The sequence below is a fragment of the Cervus elaphus genome, chromosome 9 (assembly GCF_910594005.1).
Source record: "Cervus elaphus chromosome 9, mCerEla1.1, whole genome shotgun sequence".
In the NCBI taxonomy this organism is placed as follows: domain Eukaryota; kingdom Metazoa; phylum Chordata; class Mammalia; order Artiodactyla; family Cervidae; genus Cervus; species Cervus elaphus.
Genome location: NC_057823.1, coordinates 8,940,073 through 8,960,423, shown reverse-complemented (window position 1 = coordinate 8,960,423; position 20,351 = coordinate 8,940,073). Strand labels below are relative to the sequence as shown.

The following is a 20,351-nucleotide window of genomic DNA, read 5'->3' as shown; positions in this document are numbered from 1 at the left end:
TGGGCAAGGGCAGGAGGGAGGGGCCTGAGCCAGGGATCTGGTGGCCAGGAAGGAGCTGGGATGAAAAGGGAGGAAAACATGTGGGCCAAAGCTTGGCAGAACCAGATGCAACTGTGCATGATGCCGGCTTTAGGGTTTCCAAGGGTCAAATTGGCGTTTTAGTGGGACCTCGGGGGAGGGGATTGGCCAGGAGATTGGAGCAGTGGTCCTGGGAAGAGATGCTGAATGTGGAGGAGGGGGTCTGCCTCCACCCCCTGTGGGTTCCAGGGTCCTGTCCACCCTCTGTCTTGTTTGCCAGTGTTCCTGGCAAAGCTCTGGGAGTGGGATTGTGAACACAGAAGCTGGAGAAGCAGGGCCACGGGCTCCCAGGCCGAACTCAGGGCCATGGGGGAGTCCACCTGGGGAGCAGAGAGGGCATGGTCATGCCCCCGAAGCTGCCGCCCATGGGCTCCCGGTTGGGCATGTGGTTCTCTGAGCCAGGAGGCCCGGGTCTGACCTTATCCCCACCTCCCCCAATAGCTGCCGCAGCGGGAACCGCAAGAGCCTGGTGGTAGGAACGCCCTCACCCACCCTTTCCCGGCCCCTGTCGCCACTGTCCATCCCAACAGGTGTGTGCGGGGGGCAAGCGGGGTGGGGTTGGAGGTGTCCTGTCTCCACTCCCGCTGACTCAGTTTCCCCACCTCCTCCTCAGCAGGCAGCAGCCCCTTAGATAGTCCTCGGAATTTCTCAGCTGCCTCTGCCATCAACTTCCCTTTTGCACGGAGGTGAGTGGTTGCCACTCTTGGGGGATGGTGGCTGATACCATGGGCAAGGGGCCAGGCAGGGGCCTGCACTTGGTGGCTGGACCTGCCTCCTCATCAGCCTTTTCCCCCCTCCCCTGGCCTCTGCCCTGCGGTGGTCCCCCCTGGCTCCCGCCCCTGGCAAACACATGCATGCATGACCTCCTACAGCCACATCGCACGCACAGACAGGTAATTTCTAGGAGCCCTTGGGGAGGGGGTGGGGGTGGGGGTGGCATGGCCCTGTCCAGGAATCTCTCACTCACTGAAAGTTACTAATTCACCTAACAAGAGCTGGCGGAGGAGCTGTTGTGTGCCAGGCATTTAAATGTCGCTTATTCATTCAACAATGTTTATTGCGTTCCTGCTGGGTGCCATGCCCTCCGCTGGGGGACTGAGGAATGGGCAGCTGGACTTTGGCCCTCAGGGCATCCTCAGGCTGGTGGGAGTAGCCAGCATGTACCCTACCCGCTGCAACTCAGAGAGCAGCTTTGATGGCAGCTGGCATCAGGGAGGACTTCCTGGAGGAGGTGTCTGGAGAACAAGGAGAAAAACACAGTGGACTTGCTCACCCTGTATTCCTGTTCTTGGCCTTTGCAGAAGGTTCTTGCTCCAGCGGGGCCTGGGCCTACCAGCCATAGTGCCTGCCCTTGGTCCCCACAAACCGCAGGGGCCATGCCTCCCTTCCAACGTCTCATTCTCCTCCCCAGGGCCGACGGCAGAAGATGGTCCCTCGCGTCACTCCCATCTTCTGGCTATGGAACCAACACGCCCAGCTCCACTGTCTCGGTACCCAAAGTCCTACCTTGGCAGGCAGACCAGGGAGTGCCAGGTTGGGGGTGGGGGAGACGCATCTTTGTTTTGTTTTGGTTATTTTAAGGTGTTGAATAGTTGTCTAGTCAACGAAACATCCTGGCTTCCCCACTCTGTGCTCCATTTTGAGCAATGTGGGGGTCCCTGAAAGGACCCAGCCTTGGCCCAAAGGGCTCCTGGTCGGGTATACATAGATATCTGTATCCTTGTGTGGTCAGGGAATGTCTGGTCAGAGGGGGTCTTGGAGTTGCCAAGGGAGCAGCGAGGGCTTCCTGGAAGAAGGGACATCAAAGCTGGAGTTTTGAAGGATGCACAGGAGAGAGGCAGGAAAGTTTCCATGATGACCAATAGACTGGGCCTTGAGAGTTAGGATAGTGCTGGGGTCCTGGCTGTGGTGCTGACCGTGAACCCATGGCCCTGATACCCCCTCCTGCCAGTCGAGCTCATCCTCTCGGGAGCGCCTCCACCAGCTTCCTTTCCAGCCAACACCGGATGAACTCTGCTTCCTGTCCAAGCATTTCCGCAGCTCAGACAGTGTGGCTGATGAGGAGGGCGGCCACCGCTCACCTCGCCTCCGCCCCCGCTCCCGCAGCCTCAGGTGGGCCTCCACCTCTAACCCCGGCCCCAGCCCTTCCCCCGGGCTGGCCCCTCCTCCACCTCCGGTCCTGACCCTGCCCCAGCCTGGCCTCTGGCCCTGGGCCCTCAGTCCTGGCTCAGCCACCCTTCCCTGGGCTGTTTTGGGTCCCATGTCTTAAGCCAGTTGTCACCTCCTTCAGCCCTGGACGCACCACAGGGACCTTCGACAATGAGATCGTAATGATGAATCATGTGTACCGGGAGAGATTCCCCAAGGTGGGCAGCACCGGTGGCCGGACCAGCCCCAGCTCCGCTCCTTGTTGCTGTCCCTCCATGGCACGCGCTGTCTTCGTGGTTGTGTCCCGCCCCCATCTGTGCGTTTCTGTTTCTCCCTGCACCCCCCCGCCCCCTCTCGCATCTGTACACATCGCTTCTTCCCCTCCGATCCTTGGACCCCATCGTCACATCTTCTCTCTCTCCCGCCCCCATCTGCACACGTTGCTCCCAGGCCCCGTCCAATGACCAAGTCACCCCATCTCCCCCCCCGCCCCCCACTTCTGCCCAGGCCACAGCACAGATGGAGGGCCGTCTGCAGGAGTTCCTGGCCGCCTTCTCGCCTGGCGCCCGGCTGGCACTGGCTGACGGCGTCCTGGGTTTCATCCACCACCAAATCATCGAGCTGGCCCGCGACTGCCTGGCCAAGTCTGGAGAGGCGCTTGTCACCTCCCGCTACTTCCTGGAGATGCAGGAGAAGCTGGAGCGGCTACTGCAGGATGTGCGTGGTGGGGGGGGTGGGGCGGGGCGGGGGGAGTGGGCACAGGGTGTTGGGGTCCCCAGGCAGGACAGGGCGGGACCAGGGGCTGCTGTGTGATGCTAGCACCCCTCTGCTCCCAGGCCCACGAGCGCTCAGACAGTGAGGAAGTTGGCTTCATTGTCCAGCTCGTCCGGAAGCTGCTGATCATCATTTCGCGGCCAGCAAGGCTCCTTGAGTGCCTGGTGAGTGTCTTGGCACATGGCCGGGTGCAAGGCTCAGACCAGGCCCTCAGCAGTGCTTCCGAGATGAAAAAGAGACAGTCCCCATCATGTAGGGCTTTGAGAGGAACACTGGGGGCCGCCAGACTCGGGGGGGCTTCCCAGAAGAGGGACCAGGAGCTAGGATCCCGGGGATGAGTTGGAGCTACTGATGAGAAGGCTTCAGACGGAGGGAGGGGGGTGTGCAAAGGCCTGAAGGTGGGACCAGGCCCCGACTGACCAATCCCCCTGCATCCGCAGGAGTTTGACCCCGAGGAGTTTTACCACCTGCTGGAGGCTGCCGAGGGCCAGGCCCGAGAGGGCCAGGGCATCAAGAGTGACCTGCCACAGTACATCATTGGGCAGCTGGGCCTGGCTAAGGATCCGCTCCAGGGTGAGCTGGAGTGGGGGTGGGGCCGAAAGAGGAAACTGGGGTGAAAATGGGGAGGAGCCAGGGTTCCAGCCTATGTCCATGTGACTCCAGAGTGCCACACTGTCCTTCCCCTCTGTTTGGCCCTGTCCTCAGCCCCTGCAGGGCACATTTTGGGTAAAGTGCTCAGGATTCCAGGGTAAGGTGGCCACAAGTTGGACCCCCTGACCTGCCAGCTGCCTTGAAGCCTTAGCATCCTCAAATGCTAAATCAAGTTGGGCCAGGGAGCCAGGGAACCACCCTGAGCAGTGGCATTCTCTTGTCGTGTGAATTCCAAAGCACTTTCCCAGTTTCTTCTGACTGTGGCCCGGAAAGTGGGGCATGGAGTCAGACAGGGCAATCCATGGGCACAGCTGAAATGGTCAGGAACCCCCCCCAAACAGTCAGGACAGGGGAAAAGACATGGTGCTGGGGGACACATTGAACTTGAACCTGGCCTGGTCTCGGGGTGATCAGGGGAGCTCTGGGGAAAGATTGTATTCAAACTGGGGCCTGGAGGATGCGGTGACCAGATGCAGATTTGGGGTAGAGAGCAAGTGCACCAGGCAGTGGGAACGGTGAAGGCAAAGGTCATGAGATGGGCGTGTGTCCGGCCGTTTGGAAGAGCAGCGAGGAAGGGGTGTGGCTGAGGAAGAAGGGGTGACGGGGTCAGCAGGACCCGGCCGCAGTGGCCGGCATCCACGGGGACCAGGCTGCCATTGTCCCATTTAAAGTTGGAGAGACTGAGGCTCTATGCCGTTGAGCTGGGTTCAGGTCCAGGTGTGCCCGAGGCCAGATCACGCTCAGACTAGCCGTCTGGCCGAGAATTCTCCCCAGGCGGTGCTGTGGCAGGGGCGGGGCCCCCGGTGTCAGAGGAAACGGGAAGTGGCCAGGCAGGCAGGTGGCAGCTGAGGCTGAGTGCAGATCACCTGCCCAGCGCTGCAGGGGGCCCTCTGAGAGCGGGAGGGGCTGCATCCAGACCCGGGCCTCGCTCACCTGAGGCTCTACTGCCCCGTCTCAGCCTTGCTCTGTGACCACAAGACACTGTCTTCATAGTCACCATCACCACTGATGTTCACCAGCCACTCACTGTCACTCAAGACTGCCCCTGCTAAACCCCAGCTGAGGCTGGAAACTAAGGGGGCTCCCCCGGGCCCTGCCCTGAGCTGAGGAGCATGTCAGCCACCACCTAGAGGGCCTGCGTCACAGCGGGTGTTCACGGCCCCGAGACTTGGAGCCAGGATTCAAGATAGCCGGAGCAATCAGAACCTGGGCTTCCCACTGGCCCTTCTAGAAGGTTCCTCAGTCATTGCTCAGTCCAGCCTCCTGGATTTGACCAAAACCTGGGCACAGTAGGGACTCAACAACAGGGTCATGGGAGCTGGTCAGGGGAGGCACTGTCTCCCCAGCCCAAGATGAGCCCTGGAGGCCTCAGGAAGTCTCTGACTGGTGAAGGGGCCGGGCCCAGAAACCCCGTTTGAGGCTCCTCCCACATTTTACAGAGATGGTGCCTCTGAGTCACCTTGATGACAGTGGAGGACAGCCACCAGCGCCCGAGGACGCCCCCGAGGTAGGACAGCACAGAGCTTGGCGCCCCCACCTGTCTTGTTCTTTTGATGGTAGACCCGGTGGCCCTGAGAGGGGCTAGGTTTGCCATTTGCCGAGGTTTTGTATATAGTAGGTGCTTAATGAATGCCTGTGACCTTGGGGGAAGGTGGGGGCAGGTGAGATTGCCCTGCTGGGGAGGTTGGGCAGGGCAGGGTTGGAGGGGGCCCTGGAAAGTGGGGCTTTGCTGGCTGTGTAGGAGTTTTCTGGTAGGAGGGCATGCATGGCTTCAGCTAAAATCTCAAACTTGAAGGGTGAGTTTGAGAAGTATGTACAGGAGAAGTGGCATTAGGTGCCAGTTAGGACTTGGGGGCAGGAAGAACACAGCCTGCTCTGAGCTGGGGCAGGACCCTGACCCCTGTTGCCCTCCCCCGACCCCAGAGTCGTGCCCTGGTCGGCCCTTCACGGAGGAAGCCATGTGAGAGCGACTTCGAGACTATCAAACTCATTAGCAATGGGGCCTATGGGTGAGTCCTCGGGCCCCCCGTAGACCCATTTCTCAGATGCCCTTGGGGATGACTGAAGCCCACACAGCCCTGAGTATGTAGACAGAGAAATAGGCAGAGGGAAGTAAAGGCACAGCCCAGCAGGGACATGGCTTGGCCGGGGTCATCCATGATCTTGGTCCTTACTCGCCCCGAGAGTAGGGTTCGGGAGTTTGGGGGCTGAGCAAGTGATGGCAGTCGTGTGCAGCGAGCATTATTTAAATGCCACTTTGAAAGATTTGCTTCGGTGGAGGTGGTAGGGAGGAATCCCTCATAGCACAAGACTGTCATGTGGGGGAGGCAGAGGGGGGAATTACAGAGGGGGCTTACGTGTCCAGGCTTAAGTGTCAGCACCGCGGTGGGGAGTCTCTGAGTCAGAGAGCTCCATCAGGTGGAAGCAGCTTGGGGTTTTCATAGCCCCAGCATTTACCTTATCTGAGGGTATGCAAAACCAACAGGCTCTAAATGGCTACAAATCTGCTTGAGTTATAATGAACACAATTTGAATTTGTGCCAGCGAGGCTTCTGAACTAACGGGTCTCAGTTAGCTGTGAAGAAAGAAACAACCTAGGAGCCATCTTTGACTCTTGATATGACACCAGGGAGTGTGGCTTAAACCCTCGGAGTGGCTGCCTGGGGGGAGGGCACAGTCCGAGGCACGGCATGTGGGGTTCTGGATGCAGGTCACGTCCCGGTGCCTGCCGGGGCTCCGACAACCCCCACCCCCGCTCCAACCCCACCCCAGGGCCGTCTACCTGGTGCGGCACCGGGAAACGAGGCAGCGTTTTGCCATCAAGAAGATCAACAAGCAGAACCTGATGCTGCGCAACCAGATCCAGCAGGTCTTTGTGGAGCGCGACATCCTCACCTTCGCCGAGAACCCGTTCGTGGTCAGCATGTTCTGCTCGTTCGAGACCCGGCGCCACCTGTGCATGGTCATGGAGTATGTGGAAGGTGTGGTCACGAGGGCTTGCATGCCTCCAGCAATGGGGAGCTCACCCGTTATCCAGGAGACAGTCTAGAGTCTGCTCTGTCCTCCATGGGGTCCCAGCCTGCCTTGGTGAGAGGAAGGGCTCAGTCTGCAGTGGGAGACCCAGCAGTGGGGTTGGAGATGGGGAAGCCCAAAGACGAGTGTGAAGGCAGAACCCTAGGGTATAGGGTAGGGGTAGGATGGACAGCCTAGGCAGAGGGGACTGGTGGGCAGAAGCTTGGAGGCTAGAATAAAAGCAAGTGTGGGTTGGAAGGACTGGGATGGTTGGAGGCCAGGCTGAGGAGCTGTAGGATCAGGTTTCCAGCTCAGGAAAGAATAGTGTCTTCAGGTAATGGCAGGAACAAGCATTTACCAAGGTAGCTGCCAGGCAAGGAGAAGGAGCGTGCACTTAGGAGGCACCAGCTCTGTCTGAGGGAAGGGACCGGACCGTGCACTTGGCAAAGCTGCTGCCCTGCCCAGGGCAGATCAGAAAGTCGGTTCTGCACACCCGCCCGCCCCTACCAGCTCCCCACCCCAACTCAGGACCGACTAGGGACACTGCAGGAGGCGGGGAGGGCAGGGAGCCACAAGTCTAGGCACAGCTGCAGAGCCAGGCATCTCTGCGAGCATGTCCACGCTTCTGCAGGTGGTGACTGCGCCACGCTCCTGAAGAACATGGGCCCGCTGCCTGTGGACATGGCCCGCATGTACTTCGCCGAGACGGTGCTGGCCCTGGAATACCTGCACAACTATGGCATCGTCCACCGTGACCTCAAGCCTGACAAGTGAGTGACGGGGGCCTCTGGGGGCGGGGCCTCAGAGTGGGTCTGGGGCTGCTCTGAAGCACCTTTATCTGCATCCCGCCAGCATCATGGGGCCCCAGCGGTGAGCAGATAATTAATAGACGCCTGCTGTGTGCACTTATGGAGGCGCTCTGGCAAAGAGGGTGCCCAGACCAGACAGAGGAAAGGACCGCGCTCAGAGCGCTGCTACAGTGTAACGGAAGTGAACTTGATTGTCTGAGGCACCAGCTGTTTACAAAGAGCAGGGCCATGCACTTTGCAAAACCTCATGTGTGAAGAAAGGGTCTGTGGGCGTCTTGAACACCTGCTGTGTGTTAGTGTAGGGAAGAGACTCTCAGGCTGTTTATTTTATTCTAGCACCTAGTAAGCATCTATTGAGTGCCAGGTCCTCTGTGAGTGACTGGAAAACACGAGTGTGAGTGTGAATAACCCCTCAGGCTTTGTAACCCCTCCATAATTTTCAAAGCACTCGCTTCCTGCATTAATTGAGCACCTTATGTGTGCAGAGGAGAGGGCTGCTCTTATATCAAGTAGCCTCTGGACATCAGGCAGGACATGTGAGCGCTCAGGTACTTGTGTGTGGAGATGTGAACATAAGCATCAAGAGTCTGCATGTTTTAGGACTTACTTTCCTGGTGGCCCAGTGGTTAAGACACGGCGCTTTCAGTGCAGGTTACACAGGTTCAATCCCTGGCCGGGGAGCTAAGATCCCACGTGCTATGCTGCTCGGTGTGGCCAATAATTAATTAATTAAGAGAGTCTGCATGTTTTCAGGCCATCTTTTATTTTAAGAGTGGCTTATAAAACAAAGCACATGTGTTTGGCACTTGCTGTCTACCTTGGGCCTGTGCTGTGATTTTAAGGAGCCCAGATGGCAGTATAACTGACTCCTCACACACTGATGACTTCTGAGTTTATAAAGCACATTTTTTGCTGGTGTGTATTTATTGGACACCAGCTGTGTAGAGGTGATCAGAGCGCCTCTGCTTAATGACTGTGTTATGAAGCAAGGACTGTGTGTCAGGCCCTGAACACTGCAACTGTCCTTTTATATGAAGTTTTTATGTTGAGGTCGGCATGGAGTGAACACCTGCTGTAGGACAGGGGTCCTTTTCTCCAATGAAGGTACTTGCCGCGTGGAGTTGTGAACCAGAGCCTTAAGAGCCCCGCATGTTTTCAGGGAATCTTGTAGTTTGCCAGAGGCTTAGAACAGCGGTCCCCAGCGTTTTTGGCACCAGGGAACCGTTTCATGGAAAATAATTTTCCCACGGACCAGGGTGGCACGGGATGCTTCTGGGATGATTGCATATATTGTACACTTTATTTCTATTACTATATCAGCTCCACGTCAGATCATCAGGCATTAGATTCCAGAGGTTGGGGACCCCTGGCTTAGGAAATAAGCAGACGTGTAGTTGGCACCTGTTGTATGCCTGGGCCTCTGTGCTGCATATGCTATCGCTGCTTGCTGTGTGCCCGTCAGGCCTCTTTGCACTCATCCTGGACTGGGGTCTTCCAAGCATTCCCGAGGCAGAACCGGCCCCTCCTGTGCTCACTACCCTTATCTGCAAAACGGGATGGGAAGGGGTCCAGCCCCAGAGGGTTCAGGGAGGGATAGGCCCCCACAATTGGTGCCAGAGAAAAATAATTTTTTCTTTGCAGTTCAGAAAATTTCAAGTACACCCCAAGTCAAGAGAAGGTCCATTCATTTGCTAGGGCTGCCCTAACTGAGGGCTTAAACAACAAGAAATTTATTCTTGGGATTTCCCTGGCTGTCCACCGGTTAAGACTCTGTGCTTCCACTACAGTGGGCGTGGGTTCGATCCCTCATTGGTGAACTAAGGTCCCACATGCTGCACAGCGTGGCCAAAAATAAATTAATTACTTTAAATTTTTAAAAAAAAATAAATTTATTCTCTCAGTTCTGGAGGCTAGAAGTTCAAGATCAAAGGGTCGGCTCCCTTCGAAGGTACCAGGGGAGGATGTATTCCAGGGGTCTCTCCTGGCTTCTGGTAGTGCCTAAGCTGTGGCGGCATAATTCTGACCTCCGCATGGTGTCCCCCACTGTGTGCACGTCGGTGTCCAAATCCCCGCTTTTTATAAGGACTCCAGTCCTGTTGGATTAGTGGCCACGTGGTGGCTCCGCAGGTAAAGAGGCTCCCTGCAGTGCAAGAGCCGTAGGAGACGCATGTTCGGTCCCTGGGTCAGGAAGATCCCCTGGAGGAGGGCATGGCAACCACTCCAGTCTTCTTGCCTGGAGGATCCCCGTGGACAGAGGAGCCTGGCGGGCTACAGCCCCTGGGGTCGGAAAGAGCTGGGCACAGCTGAGTGACTAAGCGTAGCACCCACAGCAGCTGCGTGCTCCTGAGTGACCTCATCTTAACCAGTGACGCTCGCAGTGACCCCGTCCCCAGACAAGGTCACACCACAGTTCTGGGGGTTAGCAGCTCCGTGTGTGAAAGTGGGGGATACACAGTTCAGTCCATCACGGAAGAGGGGTGCAGCACCCCTCCCCCACAGCTCCCACCGTTCATCCAGTCCCGCTTCCTCCCAGCCCCCCCAGTCCTCCCCACTGGGTGAGCTGGAGCAAACTCCAGGCATTGTCTCATTTTCTCTGTGACGAGGAAACAGATTCTTAAATACACATGTAGTCAACATTCAAGAGATGAACTTTAAAAAAGATTTATTTATTTATTATTTAATTTATTTATTTGGCCGCACTGGGTCTTAGTTGCAGCTTGTGGGATCTGGTTCCTTTAGCCAGGGATCAAACCCAGGCAGCTTGCATTGGGAGCGTGGAGTCTTACCCATCGGGCCACCAGGGAAGTCCCGGGAAATGAACGTTTTTGAGGCAGGGACGTGCCCATAGGAGCTCAGGAAACATTGGTTTGTCTTAGCAGAGGGCGGCCAAAGGTCTGCTACGAGGCCTTGGTTTTTGGAGGGAGTTGGCTTAGCTGGTAGTTACACCAAAGTGTTTCTTCCACAGCTGGTATACACAGTAGTTGCTTAAGAAGCATCATTTAAAAAAACAGAAACCGGCAGAGGCACGGAATGGGCACACAAAATTGTTTCTTTCTAGAGTTGAGGTACGCAACTCTCTCCTGAGACAACTTGGATACAGACAGTGAATTCTCCAGAAATTTATTAAATATTTTTTAAAATAATTTTATTTATTTATTTTTGGCTATGCTGGATCTCGGTTGCTGCGTGGGCTTTGCTCCGGTTGCAGCGAGCGGAGGCTGCTCTCTAGCTGCGGTGCTCAAGCTTGTCCTTGTGGCGGCTCCCCGTTGCGGAGCACAGGTGCTAGGGCTCACGGGCGGCAGCAGCTGCGGCTCCTGGGCTTAGCTGCTCCACGTCATGTGGGATCTTCCTGGACCAGGGATCAAACCTGTGTCTCCTGCACTGGCAGGCAGATTCTTTACCACTGAGCCACCAGGGAAGCCCCTGTTTATTTATTTGTCATTTTATTTATTTATTTTTGGTTGTACCATGTGGTATGCGCAATCTCAGCGCCCAGACTAGGGATTGAACCCATGCCCTTTGCCCTGCAAGCACAGAGTTTTAACCACTGGGGCCACTGGGGAAGTCCCGCAGATATTTATTTTTAAATGGGCAGGTGTACCCAGAAGGTGCATGAAAACGTGACTTTATAAAGCTGATGCATGTGATTTTTATCCCTTAAAATATTTATGTATTTAAACTTGCAAGAGAACATGAACAGCAGCGTACATGATAGGTATGTGATTTTTTTTTGTTTTATTAGTTGGAGGCTAATTACTTCACAACATTTCAGTGGGTTTTGTCATACATTGATATGAATCAGCCATAGATTTACACGTATTCCCCATCCCGATCCCCCCTCCCACCTCCCTCTCCACCCGATTCCTCTGGGTCTTCCCAGTGCACCAGGCCCGAGCACTTGTCTCATGCATCCCACCTGGGCTGGTGATCTGTTTCACCATAGATAGTATACATGCTGTTCTTTTGAAATATCCCACCCTCACCTTCTCCCACAGAGTTCAAAAGTCTGTTCTGTATTTCTGTGTCTCTTTTTCTGTTTTGCATATAGGGTTATCGTTACCATCTTTCTAAATTCCATATATATGTGTTAGTATGCTGTAATGTTCTTTATCTTTCTGGCTTACTTCACTCTGTATGAGGGGGTCCAGTTTCATCCATCTCATTAGGACTGATTCAAATGAATTCTTGGTATGTGATTTTTAAACAACTGGTGCACCCATGAGGGGCTCAAATATTTCTGTATATAGGAGGTGCTAAAGACATGTTCACTTCACAGTAGGTGCTTGCACAATATCTAGTTTGTTAAAAATAATGGCTGTAGGTACAAAAATATGCTGTAGCTGTCCTGCTAGGAGGTGTTCAGGAGACATTTCATTGCCCAGTGGGGAAATGCCATGATTCTTAGGAACTTAATTTTTGCACAGCAAAGTATACAGTAGGTGCTCAACAGTAATACCCGATGCACCGGGAAGGCGCACAGAGATGTTTGCCAAATTTGTAATGTTCCCCAAGAACCTCTGTTTCTTTCCACAATGTAATCAGGCATAGGACGTGCGTTCTGATCCATGGTGGGGTTGGGCCACCTTGGATGGGATGAAGTTCGTGATGGGGGGGCGGCAGGAGCAGCCAAGTACCCCCCAGCCCTGAGCGCCCCACCCACCTGCCCACAGCCTGCTCATCACCTCGCTTGGCCACATCAAGCTCACTGACTTCGGCCTGTCTAAGATTGGGCTCATGAGTATGGCCACCAACCTCTACGAAGGCCACATCGAGAAAGACACCCGGGAGTTCGTGGACAAGCAGGTGGGCAGCGCTGCCTCCCCCTGCCCAAAGCCCAACGCCGGGCCGTGGGGAGACTCTGCGGCATGAGGGAGTATATCAACCATGCCCGTAATTCTGCCCACCCCTCCTTCCCCGGCTGGGAGCCATCCTCAGTTTCCCTGTCCCACCCGGCCCAGGTTTGCGGGACGCCTGAGTACATCGCCCCTGAGGTGATCTTCCGCCAGGGCTACGGGAAGCCAGTGGACTGGTGGGCCATGGGCGTCGTCCTCTATGAATTCCTGGTGGGCTGCGTGCCCTTCTTCGGCGATACCCCCGAGGAACTCTTTGGCCAGGTGGTCAGTGGTGCGTTCCCCACCCCGTGGCCCAGGTTTAATCCCCACCCTGGTTCTGCTCACTGGGCCCTCTGCCTGTGTCGGGGAGGGGAGCAGCCCCATGTGTGGATAGATTGGGCACCTTTGGCATGCCAGGCCCTGGCTGAGCACTGGAGATACAGCCAAGGGCAAGATGGACAGTAAGGGAGATAAATAAGCCAACTATGGAGGGACTCGCCTTGTGGTCCAGTGGTTAAGACTCCACTTTCCTGTGCGGGGGTGGGGGTGGGGGGTTCGATGCCTCTCGGGGAACCAATATCCCGAATGCCCCCTGGTGTGGCCCCCCCAAAAAACTATAGAACAATCAGAGGCAAACATGCAGAGGAGGAAAAGAAGTAGGATGAAGGAAGGGAGCGGGGTGGCAGGTGTGGGTGGTTAGTCAGTCATGTCTGACTCTTTTGCGACCCTATGGATTGTAGGGTTCCTCTGTCCATGGGATTTTCCCAGGCAAGAATACTGGAGTAGGTTGCCGTTTCCTCCTCCAGGGGCTCTTCCCAAGCCAGGGATTGAACCTCGGTCTCCTGGGTCTCCTGCATTGCAGTGAGGGGAAGCCCCAGGTGTGGGGTAGAGGAGCTGTATTAAAAGAGTCACAGAGAACATTGGGGTGACATGTGAGCAAAGTTTTAAAGGAACAAGAGGGAGCCACAGAGATGGAGGAAAGGAAGGTGCTCAAGGCAGAGAGCATGGCCAGAGCAAAGGCTGTGAGGGACCAAAGCTGGAATGCTGAAGGAGGAGAGCAGGCTGACGGCTTGGAGCGCAGAAAGCAGAAGTGCTAGGAGATGCTAGGAAGCACTAGCCCTGCTTCCTCACTCCCTCCTCTCACTTCAGACGAGATCATGTGGCCAGAGGGAGAGGAGGCCCTCCCAGCCGATGCCCAGGACCTTATCACCAGGCTGCTCCGACAGAGCCCACTCGACCGCCTGGGCACTGGTATGTGGGTGTGGGTGGGCTGGAGGCTGGAGGAAGCATGAGCTCTATTTGAGAGGCTGCTTAGAGGACGGGGACTTGAAGCTGGGGTTTTGAAGGATGCGTACAAGCTCACTAGGAACTTGCATAAGACTTTGAAAGCAGCTGGGTCGAGTGCAGACTGGGGCACTGAGGCTGTGTGTGGGAGCCCGCCAGGTCACCATGGGCTGTGTCCTAAGTTCCCCAAGGACCAGCGCAGTGGATCCCACTGTCCAGGTTTCCCCAGCCACCAAAATGGGGATAAAGGGATTATTTAATACTGATGCAGCCACCCAGTATGTGGCCACTACGGATCACTTTCAGGATGAAACTTGGCCACTGGAGAGGACCACGAGGGCTGAGGTCGGGGAACAGGATACATTTGTGCAGTCAGCTCTGCTCCTTGGGGTAGAAACATGTGGAAAGGGGCCCCAGAAGGAATCTCTCCTGAGGTGCTGGCATTTCTCCGGGTGTCGGGATCTCAGGATCCAGCCGAGGGAAGATCAGGGTCTAGGTTCTAGCCTTAGCTTGGTTCCCCTCTGGGCTCTTAAATGACAGCTATTTTCCCCTCCCATCTTTGTGGCTCTGCCCTGGCCAAGTTTGGGTTCATAACCATCCCAGGGAGCCGTGGGGGTTGGGGACCAGCAGGGCTCAGCCGGCCATGTCTGCAGGAGGCACCCATGAGGTCAAGCAACACCCGTTCTTCTGGACGCTGGACTGGGCCGGGCTTCTGCGTCACAAGGCCGAGTTCGTGCCGCAGCTTGAAGCAGAGGACGATACCAGCTACTTCGACAGTAAGCGGGGACCCAGGCTCTGCTGTCCCACTCTCTCCGAGGGCAGTAAGGGGTCTCTGCCGGGGTCCCCATCCCAGCTCAACGCCTCACCCTGGGCCTGGAGCTGCTGACTTCCTGAGCTTTCCAGGACTCTGGGCATGTGTGTGCTGGCTGCCCACCCCCCCCCCCCCCCGCCAAGACACCCCTGCTAGGGTTTCCTTTGCACCTGAGCTCAGGTACTGCAGCACCCCCTCGGGTTGCGGGAGGGGACACCAAGCTACTTAGGGTGGCAGACCGTTTCCTGGGATCCCCCAGCCGGTTCGGCCTCCTGAGTCTCAGCCATGACCAGGCATGGAACCTTGCCTGTCACACAGGAGGGTGGGCTGCCTTGCTCAGCTTGGGTGGAGGGGGTCCCCTCAAGCACTTCAGGTGGGCTCAGACAAATCTCCCTCTCCCTACGTGGGGCTCTGGCCAATCCCAGAGTAAATGCCCTTGGCTTCCAGCGCCTCCTCCAGAACTGGATGTGTGACCTGGAGCATGTCAGAGGTCCTCTCTGAACATCTGTTTCCTTTTCTGTAAAATGAGGAACATCTTTTATGTTTGAGCTGTGCGGCGTTACCCAGCTCTAGGGGACCCATCTCAAGAGTGAGGAAACTGAGACAGGAATTCCCATCCACGGCCCCACCACTTTTAGGGACACACCTGGGATTTATTCCCAGACACTAAATCTGCCAGGGCTTCCCTGATGGCTCACAGGTAGAAAATCCGCCTGCCAATTCAGGAGATGTGGGTTTGATCCCTGGGTGGGGAAGATCCCCTGGAGGAGGGCACAACAACCCACTCCTGTATTCTTGCCTGGGAAATCCCATGAACAGAGGAGCCTGGCAGGCTACAGTCCAAGGGGTCGTAAAGAGTCGGACACGAATGAGCAACTAAATCTGCCACCCAAGCCTCCTCTGTCTTTAAATGTACCGGGCAGCGTCCCACCTCAGTGCCTGTGCCCTGACAGTGTCTCCCCTCCCGGGAGCCCCCCCCACATCACCCCACAGCCCTGCGTCCACACCAGGCCTCAGGTGGGCGATGCCTTCCCCCCCTGCAGCCCGCTCAGAACGTTACCGCCACCTGGGCTCTGAAGATGACGAGACTAACGATGAGGAGTCATCTGCAGAGATCCCCCAGTTCTCGTCCTGTTCCCACCGCTTCAGCAAGGTGAGCCTGGGATCCTGGGTCTAGCTGGCACTCAGGAAACAGGGCAAGATGTTTGTTTGGAGTTGTTTTGATTCTTTTGGCTGCGTCAGGTCTGAGTTGCGGCATGTGGAATATTCATTGCAACCTGTGGGCTTTATCTCTAGTTGAGGCGCAGCAGCTCACAGGCTTAGTTGCCCTGAGGCATGTGGAAGCTTAGTTCCCCGACTTGGGAATCAAACCCATGCCCCCTGCATTGCAAGTCGGATTCTTAACCACTGGACCATCAGGGGAGTCCCTGCCTGGGCTTTTTTTTTTTTTTTTAATTTTTGTTTTCATTGCAGTGAAATACATATAACATAAACTATTTTAACTGTTTTAAACTGTACAATCCAGTGACATTTAGTACATTCAGAGTGTTGTGCAACCATCACAACATTTATCTGGTTCCAGAACATTTCCATCACGCCCAAAGGGCAACTTTGTACCTGTCTGCAGTCACTCCTTATTTCCCCCTCCCTCACCCCCACAACCAGTAATCTGCTTTCTGTTTCTGCAGGTAACATTTGCATTTGTAACATCTGCATTTACCTGCTCTGCACATATCACATACATGATATGTGTATGTGACACACATCACATGTCGCCCAGTCCAGCATCCAGAAGAACGGGTGCTGCTTGACTTCATGGGTGCCTCCTGCAGACGCTGGCTGACCCCTGCTGGTCCCCACCTGCCATGACCCCGTGGGCCAGTTATGAACCCAAACTTGGCCAGCGCAGAACCACAAAGATGGGAGGGGAAAAGCAGCCATTGTTTAAGAGAAACCCCGGCACCTCAGGAGGGATTCCTTCCGCGGCCCCTTTCCACATGTTTCTACTCCATACATTCTGTGGGCTTTTGTGTCTGGCTGCTGCTTTTATTTTTAATATTTATTTATTTGGCTGTGTGGGCTCTTAGTTGCAGTGCGTGGGGTCTAGTTCCCTGACCAAGGACCAAATCTGCGCCCCCTGCGTTGGGAGCTCAGAGTCTTAGCCACTGGACCACCAGCCAAGTCCCTGGCTTTTTTTTTTTTTTTTTGCTTCCCTGCATGGCTGGTAGGATCTTAGATCTCCGACCAGGGATTGAACCCAGCAGCAATGAGAACTCGGAGTCCTAACCACTGAATCACTAGGGAATTGCCTGTTTCTGGCTTCTTAAGACTGATCTACGCGATAGCGTGTCCTTGCTATGGCTGAATAATATTCCACTTTGTGACTGGATCACAATTTTGTTTATCCACTCATCAGTTGACGAACCATCTTGTTTTTTTCCACTTTGGGGCAATTGTGAATAGACCTGCTATGCTGGGTGTTATTTTATAGCGTCATCAGCTTCACTTAAGTTCCTTCCTTTGTTTATAATTGGATCAAAAAACCTCCACAGTGACTTCCCTGGCGGTGCAGTGGTTAAGACTCCAAGCTTCCACTGCAGAGGGCATGGGTTCAGTCCCTGGTGGGGGAGCTAAGAGCCTGCATGCCGTGCAGCATGACCAAAAAAAAAACCCCAAAATCTGCACTGCTTATGGGCCTGGGCCCCACGGGCGGGAAACTTCAGCTGTGGCCCCTTGGTAACCAGGCCTGTCAAGCCTCAGTCTCTCCATCTGTAGAGTAGGCTAAAGACACTGTGTCTTTAAAGAAGTGGTGAGAAAGGATTTGAGGAAATGACTCAGAAGCATCGGGCATGTAGGAAGCACTCAACTAAGCCATCCCCCAGGGATGCGGTTGTTGTGACTGTTATTTTTAATTGCTTCCCAGGTCTATAGCAGCTCTGAGTTCCTGGCCGCCCAGCCCACCCCAACCTTCGCTGAACGGAGCTTCAGTGAGGACCGGGAGGAAGGGTGGGAACGCAACAACGAGGGGGACTATGGGCGCCGGCTGAGCACCACCGAGGTCCGGTAGGTGGGCTGGGGAGTGGAACCACCAAGCCTGACATTGGAACGAGCTCCCCAGTGGCCCAGTAGAAAAGGGTCAAACACATTGGCAGCCTGGCCTCTGTTATCACTCCCTGTGGATTTGCGTTCCTAACCGCACTGCAGGTCAAGGCAGCCACGCACCATCACGCTGGTCGGCTTTTGCTTGCTTCCTCTGCCCAGAATGCCCTTTGCTCCTGCTCACGAAGCCTCGTTCATCTGTCAGGGTCCAGACTCAACACGAATGATCAATGTCTGCTTGAGGAGGGGCATCGGAAGCTGGGTTTTAAAAGACGAATAGGAGTTTTCTGGGCAGTCACAGAGGATGGAGCAGGCACAGGGCACTCACTTTGTCTTTACAGATTACCTCTGACTCTAGGCTGAGGGTTAAGATGCAGCCACTAGGGGAGACTGGGTGCTCTGGGGTCAGGGCATCTGGCAAGTGTGACGCAGGCTTTTCCCTACTACAGGCTGAGATCCTGCACCTCTTCTGGTTCATCTTGCCACTCATCCTCCTCCCAGCCTGAGCGGGGCCCTAGCCCATCTCTCCTGAACACCATCAGCCTGGACACGATGCCCAAGTTTGCCTTCTCATCAGAGGATGAGGGAGCTGGCCCCGGTCCTGTGGGCCCCAAAAGGCCCGTCTTCATTCTGGGGGAGCCCGATGCTCCCCCAGAAGCCACCCCAGTGATACCCAAGCCCTCCAGCCTTTCTGGTAGGTAGAATCCAGGATGGGAGGGGTAGTCTTATGGCAAATTTCCCACAGGAGGGACTATTTAAGATGGGTTTTGAAGGATGAGTAGGAGTTCTCCAGAGAGAACATTCATTGGCTAACAAAGGCCTCAGTCTAGGGATGATACCCTCAGCTTCAGTGGATCAGGAGAGAGGAGTTGAACTGGGGAGCTCTGAGAGTGGGAGTAGGGATCTAACTGGAGTGAGGGCAAGGCTTTGTGAAGGAGGGGACCTGAAGAATGGAGCTTCCCAGGGAGAGCAGTGCAGGAAGGGTGTGCAAGAAAAGGGAACGGCCTGTGTAACAGCCAGGAGACTGGACTGTGTGCACGCCGACCAGGAAGGAAGGGGCTTTGCCTTCTGAGGGCAGAAGGGCCACATGGTAAGCTGGAGAGTGGGGCAGACTAACCCCCGACCCTGTTGTCCCTCACAGCTGACACCGCCGCCCTCAGCCATGCGCGCCTACGAAGCAACAGCACCGGTGCACGACACTCCACGCCACGGGCCCTGGATGCTGGCCGGGGCCGCCGCCTCGGGAGCCCGAGGGACTCTGCCCCGGAGAAATCCAAGACCTCCCCCAGCGGAGGCCGCGTGCCCAAGTCAGCCTCAGTGTCCGCCCTGTCGCTCATCATCACAGCAGGTAACACCCATGGCCCAGCCTTGTCTTGGCGTGCCTGCCCACGTCCATTTTTAACCACAGGGTGGAGGCAGTTTTGGCCAGAGGCGGCTGGCAGGGGTCCTTCCAGGTGATGTGGGGGCTGCTGTTGAGGGCTGAGCCCAGGAGAGGGGAAGCAGCAGGGGAGGGGCTGGCATTCGCGGCAGTGGGCACTGCATGTGCCAAGACTCGAAGGGGTGGGAGAAGGTGTCTGGGGGCATTGCAGCAGCAGCAAAGCTGCCGGAGTGATCAGGATGGGAATTTCCCTGATGGTCCGGTGATTAAGACTCTGTGCTCCCACTAGAGGGGGCATGGTTCCATCCTTGGTCAGGTCAGGGAACTAAGATCCTACAGGCCACGTGGTGTGGTCAAAAACCAAAAACATTAAACAGCGATCAGTGTGGAGGGGGAGGGGAAGGGGCCTTGTAAGGGGCCCCCCAAGGCAGTGACCCCCCTCCCTGAACCTTGTCCCTGCAGATGATGGCAGCGGTGGCCCCCTCATGAGCCCCCTGTCCCCACGCTCACTGTCCTCTAACCCATCGTCCCGCGACTCCTCTCCAAGCCGAGACCCTTCCCCCGTGTGTGGCAGCCTGCGGCCCCCCATCGTCATCCACAGCTCAGGCAAAAAGTACGGCTTCAACCTGCGGGCGATCCGCGTCTACATGGGCGACAGTGACGTCTACACTGTGCACCACGTGGTGTGGGTGAGTTGGCCCTGGGATGGGCGGGGACAGCCGGACCTGGTTGGAGTCCGGCGCTGCCCTGGTGCGGGGGCTTCCCTTGCGGAGCTGCGTTTGTTAGTCTGGGAAAGCGGGGAAGCCAGGCAGTGTGGAAGCATCAGCTTGCTGGGGGCCCAAGGCTGACTCAGCTGGGCTGGGGTCTCTGTGGGGCCCGGACCACTGACCCCCTTCCGCTACCCCCACCCCAGAGTGTGGAGGAAGGAAGCCCCGCCCAGGAGGCAGGCCTGCGAGCTGGGGACCTGATCACCCACATCAACGGGGAGTCCGTCCTGGGATTGGTGCACATGGATGTCGTGGAGCTGTTGCTGAAGGTGCAACCCTTTCCCCCCCACCACTCCCACCCCCCGCCCCCCGCCCCGGCCTCCCCATGGGGCTCCGAGCCCCCACCCCTGGTCCATCCTCAGAGCACCCTGATCTCCCTGCCCTGATCCTGTAACCCCCGTCCCCTCCCCTTTGTCTCAGCTGCAGATTCTGTGTGGTTCTCCCGCTCCAACCACAGCATTCCACTTGGGCCCTGCATTCCTCCTCCCTTCTGCTTCCTTCTCTTTTTCTTTCTTCTTTTTTATGTTTTTTTGGCCAAGTGGCATGCGGGATCTTAGTTCCCTGAACAGGGATCACACCCGCACCCCCTGCAGTGGAATTGCAAGTCCTAATCACTGGACAGCCAGGAGAGTCCCGGCTTCCTTCTTTAGCCCCCTTATATCACCCCTCATAGCCACTCCTCCAGGAAGCCCCCTGGGGGCCCCACTC

The 20,351-nt window shown here is 56.1% G+C and overlaps 1 protein-coding gene across 15 annotated transcripts in view; it reads left to right on the top strand.

The window, feature by feature from the left end:
- The window catches only part of MAST3 (microtubule associated serine/threonine kinase 3), a 41,707-nt gene that overhangs the window by 17,454 nt on the left and 3,902 nt on the right, over positions 1-20,351 (top strand). For 5 of the 15 annotated variants that reach the window (XM_043910920.1, XM_043910909.1, XM_043910914.1 and 2 more), the window contains 23 exons: positions 520-608; positions 695-764; positions 951-971; positions 1,490-1,568; positions 2,030-2,190; positions 2,369-2,444; positions 2,734-2,943; positions 3,063-3,164; positions 3,441-3,573; positions 5,091-5,158; positions 5,575-5,660; positions 6,424-6,632; positions 7,295-7,433; positions 12,143-12,275; positions 12,431-12,596; positions 13,454-13,555; positions 14,242-14,364; positions 15,443-15,552; positions 17,323-17,462; positions 17,948-18,192; positions 18,640-18,846; positions 19,339-19,565; positions 19,790-19,912. In XM_043910920.1, the coding sequence (XP_043766855.1) occupies positions 520-608; positions 695-764; positions 951-971; positions 1,490-1,568; positions 2,030-2,190; positions 2,369-2,444; positions 2,734-2,943; positions 3,063-3,164; positions 3,441-3,573; positions 5,091-5,158; positions 5,575-5,660; positions 6,424-6,632; positions 7,295-7,433; positions 12,143-12,275; positions 12,431-12,596; positions 13,454-13,555; positions 14,242-14,364; positions 15,443-15,552; positions 17,323-17,462; positions 17,948-18,192; positions 18,640-18,846; positions 19,339-19,565; positions 19,790-19,912 (3,019 nt within the window). Of the gene's footprint in view, positions 1-519; positions 609-691; positions 765-950; positions 972-1,489; positions 1,569-2,029; positions 2,191-2,368; positions 2,445-2,733; positions 2,944-3,062; positions 3,165-3,440; positions 3,574-5,090; positions 5,159-5,574; positions 5,661-6,423; positions 6,633-7,294; positions 7,434-12,142; positions 12,276-12,430; positions 12,597-13,453; positions 13,556-14,241; positions 14,365-15,442; positions 15,553-17,322; positions 17,463-17,947; positions 18,193-18,639; positions 18,847-19,338; positions 19,566-19,789; positions 19,913-20,351 lie in introns of all 15 variants that reach the window. The other 10 variants (XM_043910918.1, XM_043910908.1, XM_043910913.1 and 7 more) reach the window with 3 other exon arrangements.